The 12,572-nt window shown below is 42.1% G+C and overlaps 1 protein-coding gene across 1 annotated transcript in view; it reads right to left on the reverse strand.

Annotated features, from left to right (window-relative positions):
• Positions 1-12,572, reverse strand: part of LOC128660144 (relaxin receptor 1-like) — a 291,316-nt gene that overhangs the window by 74,576 nt on the left and 204,168 nt on the right. The window contains exon 10 of the mRNA XM_053713798.1: positions 11,398-11,463. Coding sequence (XP_053569773.1) covers positions 11,398-11,463 — 66 coding nt within the window. The remainder of the gene's footprint in view (positions 1-11,397; positions 11,464-12,572) is intronic.

The raw sequence follows: 12,572 nt of genomic DNA on the forward strand, positions 1-12,572 counted from the left end.
GTTTAATCCCTGTTATTTGCCTTTTTTTTGGTTTGGGTTTTGAAGCCACAGTGCAGCACCAGAGGCCACATGCCTGAAAAATTAGGTATTGTTGCAGCCGCTGCTGTAACAGCGGCCAGAAAAATTGATGTTTGTTTGACAGTTAGAAAGTGCCCTAAAACATTGTGGCTAGAACCCTAGTTGTTGGCGGATAACTCACGCAAGTCATCCGGCATTCGAAGATAAAATACAGCAGCGTGTGGACCATTTTTAGCCCAAGGCAGCTCATCTCATCAGGCCTTTTTTACTCGAATGTATCACCCAATGTTAGTCCCTTCGGGATCCATCCCTCATTCATTTTAATAAAGGTGAGGTAATCAAGACTTTTTTGACATAGGCGACTTCTCTTCTCAGTGACAATATCTCATGCTGCACTGAAGGTCCTTTCTGACAGGACACTTGAAGCGGGGCAGGCCAGAAGTTCAATTGCAAATTGGGATAGCTCAGGCCACAGGTCAAGCCTGCACACCCAGTAGTCAAGGGGTTCATCAGAGTGTCGAGATCTGCAGTTAAGGCGAGGTAGTCTGCTACCTGTCGGTTGAGTCTTCTCTGAGGCTGGATCCCAAAGGGCTGTGGCGATGCATAGGAGTTAAAAAGGTCCGCATGTCCTCCATCAACAACACGTCTGGAAAGCATCCTGTCCTTGCCGGCGTGGTCGTGGGAGGAGGAGTATTATTTTCACCCTTTCCCCTGTTAGATTCCCGTTGTGCTGTGACATCACCCTTATACGCTGTGTAAAGCATACTTTTAAATTTATTTTTGAACTGCTCCATCCTTTCCGACTTGCGGGAATTCGGTAATATTTCAGTCACTTTATGCTTATACCAGGGGTCTAGTAGCGTTGACACCAAGTACAGTTCGTTCTCCTTCAGCTTTTTTATACGAGTGTCCCTCAACAGGCACGACAGCATGAAAGACCCCATTTGCACAAGGTTGGATGCCGAGGTACTCATGTCCCGTTACTCGTCCTCACTGATCTCACTGAAGGTATCTTTTTCCCCCCAGCCACATACAACACCACGGGTACCAGATAGGTGACAACGAGCACCCTGGGGTGCCTGTTGTTCTTGGTCTTCCTCCTCAAAGCCACATTCCTCCTCTGACTCCTCTTCCTCACAATCCTCTTCCTGCGTTGCCGCTGGTCCAGCAAGCGATGCTGATAAGGCTGTTTCTTGTGGTGATGGTGACCACAACTCTTCCTCTTCACGCTCATCTATGGCCTGATCCAGCACTCTTCGCAGGGCACGCTCCAGGAAGAAAACAAATGGTATGATGTCACTGATGGTGCCTTCGGTGCGACTGACTAGGTTTGTCACCTCCTCAAAAGGATGCATGAGCCTACAGGCATTGCGCATGAGCGTCCAGTAACGTGGCAAAAAAAATCCCAGCTCCCCAGAGGCTGTCCAAGCCCCCCGGTCATACAAATACTCGTTAATGGCTTTTTCTTGTTGGAGCAGGCGGTCAAACATTAGGAGTGTTGAATTCCAATGTGTCGGGCTGTCGCAAATCAAGCGCCTCAAAGGCAGGTTGTTTCACTGCTGGATATCTGACAAGTGCGCCATGGCCGTGTAGGAAGCCTGAAATGGCCACACACCATCCTGGCCTGTAAGCCTGGGTACTTATGCACAAAGCGTTGTACAATCAGATTACACACATGTGCCATGCACGGCACATGTGTCAACTTGCCCAATTTCAATGCCGCCACCAAATTACTTCCGTTGTCAGAAACCACTTTGCCGATCTCCAGTTGGTGCGGAGTCAGCCACTAATCCACCTGTGCATTCAGGGCGGACAGGAGTGCTGCTGCGGTGTGACTCTCTGCTTTCAGGCAAGTCAACCTCAAGACGGCGTGACACTGCCGTATCCGGGATGTGGAATAGTACCTGGGGAGCTGGGGGGGGTGCCGTTGATGTGGAGCAAGACGCAGCAGCAGAAGAGGACTCAGCCGAGGAAGAGGTTATGGAAGAGGATGGAGTAGGAGGAGTAGAGGAGGTAGCAGCAGGCCTGCCTGCAAGTCATGGCGGTGTCACCAACTCCTCTGCAGAGCCACGCATTCCATGCTTGGCAGCCGTCAGCAGGTTTACCCAATGCACAGTGTAGGTGATATACCTGCCCTGACCATGCTTTGCAGACCAGCTATCAGTGGTCAGATGGACCCTTGCCCCAACACTGTGTGCCAGACATGCCATTACTTCCTTTCGCACAATCGAGTACAGGTTGGGGATTGCCTTTTGTGAAATTTCGGCCGGGTACCTTCCACTGCGGTGTCCCAATAGCTAAAAATATTTTGAATGCCTCAGATTCCACCAGGTTGTATGGTAAAAGCTGGTGGGCTAAGAGTTCAGACAAGCCAGCTGTCAGACGCAGGGCAAGGGGGTGACTTGGTGACATTCTCTTCTTATGCTCAAACATGTCCTTGACAGACAACTGACTGTGGGCAGATGAGCAGGAACTGCTCCGGAAGAGAGACAGATTGGCGGATGGTTGAGAGGGGGCAAGGAGCATAGCAGTGGTTGACGTGGCTGAAGATGCTGGACCAGGAGGAGGATGGCGGCTTTGAGTTTGTGTGCTGCTTGTCCTCATGTGTTCATCCCATAGGCGTTTGTGATGTGAGATCATGTACCTTTGCAAAGCAGTTGTACCTAGGTGGGTGTTGGACTTCCCATGACTCAGTTTCTTTTGGCACAGGTTGCAAATGGCATTGCTGTTGTCAGAGGCAGACACATAAAAAAAATACCACACTGCTGAGCTCTGCGATAACGGCATTCTGGTGGTGGCAACAGCATGCGTTGATTGGCGTGCTGTCTGGCTGACCCCAGGTGCAGATGCATGCTGTCTGACTGTGCCACTAGCTCCTTGCGATGAACTCCCCCTGCTTCCAACTCATCTCCTCCTCCTGCTCCTCTCTGTCTCCCCATCTAAACTTTCCCCCTGTTCTTCTCTTCTACCGGGCGCCCACGTGACATCCACGGACGTATCATCATCATCAACCCCTTCACTTGTATCTGACAACTCAACAACGGAAGCAACGGCGGGTACAACATCATCATCATCATCATCACACTGTGCGTCGTCCATGTCTGTAAAGCTGCCTGACTGAGACATATCACAGTTATCTACCTCCTCTGTCAATGATGGTTGCGCATCACTCATTTCTTCACACTGAGGTGTACATAACTCCTCTGACAGATCAAGTGAGGCGGCTGTGGTGCTAGTGTCGGTGGTGGCGGCAGGCAGGTGAGTGGTAAGTTGAGAGGTGCCCGAAGCTAAGCTGGAGGAGGAGGGTGCGTCAAGGTTACGAGCGGAAGCTGTAGAAGATTGGGTGTCCTGTGTTATAAAGTCAACTATTTCATCAGAACTTTTCGTGTTCATGGTACGTGGCCTAACACTGGGCATTATTCTATGGCCAAAGGGAATCACAGCACCACGACCACAACGGCCCCTGCGGGTTGACCTGCTTCTGCTTGTCATTTTTTTTTAGATTAGTGCTACTATGCATGCAAGCTACTGTGAGTGGGAACAGTATACGCTGTGAGCCTGACACAAAAAACCAGATTGATGTTTCACAGTCAAAATTTTTTTTTTTTTTTTAAATGTACACTGACACTACTATTAAACAAGATAATATGAGTGGTGGCACTGGTCAAGTGGGCACAGTATAGGCACAGTATACGCTGTGAGCCTGACACAAAAAAGCAGACTGATGTTTCAGAGTCAAAATAGTTTTTTTATTTTTAAAATGTACATTTACACTACTATTAAACAAGATAATATGAGTGGTGGCACTGGGCAAGTGGGCACAGTATACGCTGTGAGTCTGACACAATAAAGCAGACTGATGTTTCACAGTCAAAATAGTTTTTTTATTTTTAAAATGTACACTTACACTACTATTACACAAGATAATATGAGTGGTGGCACTGGGCAAGTGGGCACAGTATACGCTGTGAGCCTGACACAAAAAAGCAGACTGATGTTTCACAATCAAAATAGTTTTTTTATTTTTAAAATGTACACTTACACTACTATTAAACAAGATAATATGAGTGGTGGCACTGGACAAGTGGGCACAGTATACGCTGTGAGCCTGACACAAAAAAGCAGACTGATGTTTCACAGTCAAAATAGTTTTTTTATTTTTAAAATGTACACTTACACTGCTATTAAACAAGATAATGTGAGTGGTGGCACTGGACAAGTGGGCACAGTATACGCTGTGAGCCTGACACAAAAAAGCAGACTGATGTTTCACAGTCAAAATAGTTTTTTTATTTTTAAAATGTACACTTACACTGCTATTAAACAAGATAATGTGAGTGGTGGCACTGGACAAGTGGGCACAGTATATGCTGTGAGCCTGACACAAAAAAGCAGACTGATGTTTCACAGTCAAAATAGTTTTTTTTATTTTTAAATGTACACTTACACTACTATTAAACAAGATAATATGAGTGGTGGCACTGGGCAAGTGGGCACAGTATACGCTGTGAGCCTGACACAAAAAAGCAGACTGATGTTTCACAGTCAAAATAGTTTTTTTATTTTTAAATGTACACTTACACTACTATTAAACAAGATAATATGAGTGGTGGCACTGAGAAAGAAGGCACAGTATATGCTGTGAGCCTGGCACACAGGCTGGCAGTGGCAGGCTGGCCTGGCAACTGAAATTAGATTCCATTAGCAGACTGATATAAAAGTTTTTTTTTTAAATTTACACTAATGTTACACCAGATATGAGTGGTGGCACTGAGCAAGTAGGCACAGTATATGCTGTGAGCCTGACACACAGGCTGGCAGTGGCAGGCAGGCAACTGCTATTAGATTACACTAGCAAACTGATGTAAAACTTTTTTTTTTAAATTTACACTACTGTTACACCAGACTGGTGGTGGCACTGAGCAAGTAGGCACAGTATATGCTGTGAGCCTGACACACAGGCTGGCAGTGGCAGGCTGGCCTTGCAACTGAAATTAGATTACATAAGATATAAGTGGTGGCACTGAGCAAGTAGGCACAGTATATGCTGTGAGCCTGACACACAGGCTGGCAGTGGCAGGCTGGCAGTGGCAGGCAGGCAACTGCTATTAGATTACACTAGCAGACTGATGTGAAAGTTTTTTTTTTTAATTTACACTACTGTTACACCAGATATGAGTGGTGGCACTGAGCAAGTAGGCACAGTATATGCTGTGAGCCTGACACACAGGCTGGCAGTGGCAGGCTGGCCTGGCAACTGAAATTATATTACACTAGCAGACTGATGTAAAAGTTTTTTTTTTTTAAATTTACACTAATGTTACACCAGATATGAGTGGTGGCACTGGGCAAGTGGGCACAGTATACGCTGTGAGCCTGACACACACGCTGGCAGGCAGGCAGGCAACTGCAATTAGATTACACAGGAAAAAAAAAAAAAAGCAGACTGATGTTCTAGCCCTAAAATGGGCTTTTTGGGGTGCTGTCCTTACAGCAGAGATCAGATGAGTCCTTCAGGACTGTAGTGGACACTGAATACACTAGCCTAGCTATCTATTTCCCTATTAAATTAGCAGCAGCTACACTGTCCCTCCTCTCACTAGCAATGCAGCTTCCGAATGAATCTAAAATGGCTGCTGTCCATGAGGTGTAAGGGTCTGGGAGGGAGGGTCTGCTGCTGATTGGCTGGAATGTGCCTGCTGACTGTGAGATACAGGGTCAAAGTTTAGGCAATGATGATGAATAGGGGGCGGATCGAACATCGCATATGTTCGCCCGCCTCAGCGAACGCGAACAAGCTATGTTCGCCCGGAACTGTTCTCCGGCGAACTGTTCGCGACATCGCTATGAAGGCAGCATTATAAAAAAAAAAAAAAAACTGCCCGCATGAAGTATAACAAAAAAAAAAACGAACTTCCCACACAAAGTATTAACACATACACCTCAAACCCACACATCGCAAAATAATAAAGTAATTAACCCCTTAAAGGGACATGAAACCCAAATTTTTTCTTCTATGATTCAGATAGAGAATACAATTTTAAACAACTTTCCAATTTACTTATATTATTTAATTTGCATCCTCTTGTTATACTTTGCTGAAAGGTTTATTTAGGCAAGCTCAGGAGCAGCAGAGAACCTAGGTTCTAGCTGTTGATTGGTGGATGCATATATATATATATATATATATATATATCGATTGTGATTGGCTCACCCATGTGTTCAGTTAGAAACCATTAGTACATTGCTGCTCCTTCAATAAATGATACCAAGAGAATGAAACAAATTAGGAAATAGAAGTAAATTAGAAAGTTGTTTAAAATTGTATCCTCTGAATCATGAAATATTTTTTTTGGGTTTCATGTCCCTTTAATCCTTTAACCGTCAACCACCCACATCGCAATAAACCTAATTACCCTATTAACCCCTAAATCGCAAAACCCCCACATCGCAATAAACCTAATTACCCTATTAACCCCTAAACCCCCATATCGCAATAAACATAATTAACCTATAAACCCCTAAACCGCAAAACCCACACATCGCAATAAACCTATTTACCCTATTAACCCCTAAACCACAAAACCCCCACATAGCAATAAACCTAATTACCCTACTAACCCCTAAACCGCAAAAACCCCACATCGCAATAAACCTAATTAACCCCTTAAACCACCAAAACCCACAATGCAAATAACTAATTAAATTACTAAGCCCCCTAACCTAACACCCCCTAAATTAACACAAATTAGCTAAACTAAAAAATAGTACTAAAGTTACAAAAGAAAATGCTAAGATTACAAAAAATAAAAAAGGCTAACATTACAGAAAATAAAAAAACAAATTACCAAAGTTTACAAAATTAAACCTAATCCCTATGAAAATAAAAAGCCCCCCAAAATAAAAACACCCTCTACTCTAAGAATAAACTGCCAGTAGCCCTTAAAAGGGCTTTTTGCAGTAAAACCCGAAACCCCCCAATATAAAAAAACCTAACACTAAAAAACCTAAACTACCCATTGCCCTGAAAAGGGCATTTGTTGGGCATTGTCCTAATCTAAATTAAAAAAAAATTAAAAATTAAAAAAAAACTAAGTCTAACCCCCAGGTTGGTATTCACTGTTTCTGAAGTCCGGCGGAGAAGGTCCTGTTCCAGGCCGTGAAGTCTTCTTCCAAGTGGCAACCTCTTCTTTCTTCTTCCAGGAACATCTGGTGCGGAGTGGTGCAAAGGATAGTTTAGGTTTTTTAGTGTTAGGTTTATTTATTTTGGGGGGTTTGGTGGGTGGTGGGTTTTACTGTTAGGTGGGGACTTAGAATTTTTGGTAACTGAAAAAGAGCTGTTTAACTTAGGGCAATGCCCTAAAAAAGCCCTAAAGGGCTATTGGTAGTTTAGCATTAGATTAGGGGGTGTTTTTATTTTGGAGGGGGGGGGGACTTTTTATTTTCATAGGGATTAGGTTTTATTTTTTTATTTTTGATAATTTGTTTATTTTTTTCTGTAGTTCAATTTTTTTTTTAAATTAACAACACATAGACTGAAAGGGGAGAGAGAGCAAATGAGAGGGGAGAGAGAGCAAATGAGAGGGGAGAGAGAGCAAATGAGAGGGTAGAGAGAGCAAATGAGTAGGGAGAGAGAGAGCAAATGAGAGGGGGGAGAGAGAGCAAATGAGAGAGGGGAGAGAGATCAAAAGAGAAGGAGGAGAGAGAGCAAAAGAGGGGTAGAAAGAGCAAAAGAGAGGGGAGAGAGAGCAAAAGAGAGGGGGAGAGAGATATAAAGAGATGGGAGGGAGAGAGCTAAAGAGAGGGGAGGGAGAGAGCTAAAGAGAGGGGAGAGAGAAAGCAAAAGAGAGGGGAGAGAGAGAGCAAAAGAGAGGGGGAGAGAACGAGCAAAAGAGAGGAGAGAGAGAGCAAAAAAAGGGGGAGAGCAAAAGAGAGGGGGGAGAGAGAGCAAAAGAGAGGGGGAGAGCGAGCAAAAGAGAGGGGGGAAAGAGAGCAAAAGAGAGGGGGAGAGAGAGCAAAAGGGGTGGTGAAAGAATCCACCTGGATCGATTCTTTCACCACCCTGCTTTTTTTGGAATCCACCTGAATGCAGCGTAAGCTGCATCTAGGTGGATTCTGAAAATGGCAGGGTGGTTCTGGATTCTGAAAATGGCAGGGTGGTTCGGTGGTTCCGTCACCACAAAAGACTTTCGCACTAGTATACACATATATATATACACACATATATATATATATATATATATATATATATATATATATATATATATATATATATATTTATTATAGGCATAGATATATATTGTACCAAAATACTATCATATATATATATATATATATATATATATATATATATATATATATATATATATATATATATATATATATATATATATATATATATATATATATATATGGAACAAAAAGCGAGACAAGTAGAAGGCGCTATACTGTGGGGGTAAAAAAGAGATATAGAGGTGAATCTAATATCAATCTAGAAGGTGGATTCCTCCGGGAGCAAAAAACCAACCCTGAAGCTGCTATCCCTTAGAGGGCAGAAAAGCAATTGTGCTGGCCGAGACTAAGAAAGACTCCCCTGCCAGCCCAGTGCTTATCCCCCTGTGTAAAAAATGAGTGTGAAGAGGCCGTAATAAGGGATGTGATAGCGCTGGTTGTTAGGAGACAATATGTAACACAATTATGATGTGTGACTGAATGCAAAAAATGATACAGAAAGCATAGCAAATGAAACACAATATGACAAAAAAATATATAAAACACACTATAAGATTGAGTGGAAAGCTGGATATAAAATGTCCCAAATGCTGGAGCACTTATATGCTGTATGTACACAGTTGTGAAATTCGAGACTTTGGTTATGGGTGAAATGCAAACTTACAGAAAGGAACCTCAATCATATGAGGTAAGGCAACCGCACATCAGGAAATTACTCTCAGTAGGCTTGGCCCCTTAGGGTATAGGGGAAACTTCCAGATCAGCGAGCTTGTCTTTTTTTCCCTTTCTGTTACCCAAGTGTAGGTGAAACTTCGGGGAGTTTGAGCCCTTGTTTCCTCTGCCTCTTTTAGTATGGGTCCTCTCAGGATAGTAGTGTAGACGATATATGAAAGAAAGAAAGGCCCAAATAGTGTGATATCGTTTAAAAATCAAACATTTTATTCACATATAAAACACTCTTAAAAATGCCTGCTTACATTACAAATCCTCACAGGTATGAGGTATTTATACAGCGATATGTAGCAGGTGCAGTCCAGTATATGCACTGTGTGATATTTATTGGGATAGGATGACCACAGATAGTATAATGGCCACAAGTAGCCAAAATACAAATATAGCAGCAAGTATCCACAAAATACTACGATCAGTGGATGTATTTAAAATTCTTATCTATAAAATATACCGCACCAGAAATTCTGGTTAGTGAGAACAGTCCGTTCATGTAAGGTGAAGTCTCAGACTAAGACTTCACCTTACATGAACGGACTGTTCTCACTAACCAGAATTTCTGGTGCGGTATATTTTATAGATAAGAATTTTAAATACATCCACTGATCGTAGTATTTTGTGGATACTTGCTGCTATATTTGTATTTTGGCTACTTGTGGCCATTATACTATCTGTGGTCATCCTATCCCAATAAATATCACACAGTGCATATACTGGACTGCACCTGCTACATATCGCTGTATAAATACCTCATACCTGTGAGGATTTCTAATGTAAGCAGGCATTTTTAAGAGTGTTTTATATGTGAATAAAATGTTTGATTTTTAAACGATATCACACTATTTGGGCCTTTCTTTCTTTCATATATCGTCTACACTACTATCCTGAGAGGACCCATACTAAAAGAGGCAGAGGAAACAAGGGCTCAAACTCCCCGAAGTTTCACCTACACTTGGATAACAGAAAGGGAAAAAAAGACAAGCTCGCTGATCTGGAAGTTTCCCCTATACCCTAAGGGGCCAAGCCTACTGAGAGTAATTTCCTGATGTGCGGTTGCCTTACCTCATATGATTGAGGTTCCTTTCTGTAAGTTTGCATTTCACCCATAACCAAAGTCTCGAATTTCACAACTGTGTACATACAGCATATAAGTGCTCCAGCATTTGGGACATTTTATATCCAGCTTTCCACTCAATCTTATAGTGTGTTTTATATATTTTTTTGTCATATTGTGTTTCATTTGCTATGCTTTCTGTATCATTTTTTGCATTCAGTCACACATCATAATTGTGTTACATATTGTCTCCTAACAACCAGCGCTATCACATCCCTTATTACGGCCTCTTCACACTCATATATATATATATATATATATATATATATATATATATATATATATATATATATATATATTTATATATATATATATATATGTATTTATGAATAAATAGAACATTGGAATATGAAATATTCATATTTTTATGTCGGGTTAGCGCACATGAGAATATGCAATCAGGCTTGTGGGTGAGTAGGGCGTTTTCCCATCTTTTTTTCTAAGGGGGATTAGGTTATTGCGCATGCAATATTGTAAGTTTGGCTGTTTTGCACTTGTCGGGTTAGTGCAATAGCGATAACTTTTTACTTTCAACTCGTAATATGAGTTCAACCTGACATGTGCAGAAAGCCGACAGGATCTGAGTACAGATAATATGGCCGCTGCATTGCTGATAGTGAGGGAGAGAGGAGGGGACATTAATTTTTGCTTTCACAGGAAAATAGGTGAATGGTGCGTTGCTGGATTTATTTTGTGAAAGGGGTGCTCAAAATTCCGTGAGGCATCTCATCCCCCCTATCTACATAAATGCTAGATAGAGTAATGCATTCAAAGAAAAGATTAGTCTGAGAATAATATGTAGAAGTATTTTTTTAAGTTTCATCAGCTGTTTAAATATTGACAAAATAAGTGTAAAGTTTTAGGGGCCTATTTATCATAGTGCAAGCAGACATGATCTGCTATTGCGGATCATGTCCGCTGCTCATCGATAAATGCCGACAGCATACGCTCTCGGCATTTATCATTGGACCAGAGGTGTCAAATGTTTTCAAGCTGAGGGGCCACATTAGTTGTTCCACGTAAATGGCCATTAAAATGGTTAAATAATAATAATAAAAAAATTAGATACTTATGTATAAATATGCAGCAAATTTAGTAAGTGTTACAATCCTGAATGAGCAGAGACAATAACACTGGATAAATATACAGAGGGTATTGCTAGGCTGCAGAGGAGCACTTTGTGATGGAGTTACAAATGGGAGGAGTGGGGCGTTAGGGAGTCAGATTCCAACTGTAAACAAATCACAAATTCTCAGATCTGCAAATTTACAGGATAATCTTGTATTATAGTCGTCCATACTCACAGCACTGTTATGCATTCCTGGAACACTGAGCTTTGAATTGTTTGCATCTGATTTCCTTCCAAGTCCCTAAAAAAAAGAACTATTATTTAAATGTAATTGCAAAGAAACAGAATCAAGAAAATTCTTTTTTTTTTTAATGAAAAAATATATCTAGGCCAGCAATTCTCAAAAGAACACTGCAGTCATGTTTCCTTTAATTAATCTAAATGATCTAAATGTATTAATACAGTTATTTTTAATGCATTTTCCAATCCTAAATAAACACACTTTTCTTGTCACGCAGGCAGTGGCTTGTCTCTCTCCTCCAATAAAGTTGTTAAAGTTAAGAAGCAACGGACTTACAACTTGTTCGTTTGGGGTGATTGACAGATCACACAAGACCAGGGAGTGGCATTGCACAAGGATATCTTTGTGCAGTGATAACTGCAGGTGGCAGATGAACAGTGTCCGCTGGCCACTAGCCATGAGGATGGGTAGAAACCTTGTCCTTCTGTATTTTAGTAGATAGAGCTTTATAAGCTGACTTTAACTATCGCCTAGATTACGAGTTTTGTTGGTAAAAACTTGCGGAGCTAACGCTCCTTTTTTTTCCAGCGCTCCCTTAAGCCAACGCTGGTATTACGAGTTTTCTGAATGGCTGCGTTAGCCTCAGAAAAGTGAGCGTTGAGCCAAATTTAGCTTCACTTCTACCCTCAATACCAGCATTGCTTACGGTAGCGGTAAGCTGGCTAATCGTGCTTGTGCACGATTTCCCCATAGGAAACAATGGCTGAAAAAAAACATAGGAAACAATGGCTGAAAAAAAACCTAACACCTGCAAAAAAGCAGCGTTTAGCTCCTAACGCAGCCCCATTGTTTCCTATGGGGAAACACTTTCTAAGTCTACACCTAACACCCTAACATGAACCCAAGTCTAAACACCCCTAATCTTACACTTATTAACCCCTAATCTGCCGCCCCCGCTATCGGTGACACCTGCATTATACTATTAACCCCTAATCTGCCGCTCCGGACACCGCCACCACCTACATTATCCCTATGAACCCCTAATCTGCTGCCCCCAACATCGCAGACACTTATATTATATTTATTAACCCCTAATCTTCCGCCCCCAACGTCGCCGCCACCTACCTACACCCCTAATCTGCAGACCGGACATCGCCGCCACTATAATA

Source organism: Bombina bombina, chromosome 1 (genome assembly GCF_027579735.1).
Source record: "Bombina bombina isolate aBomBom1 chromosome 1, aBomBom1.pri, whole genome shotgun sequence".
Taxonomy (NCBI): Eukaryota; Metazoa; Chordata; class Amphibia; order Anura; family Bombinatoridae; genus Bombina; species Bombina bombina.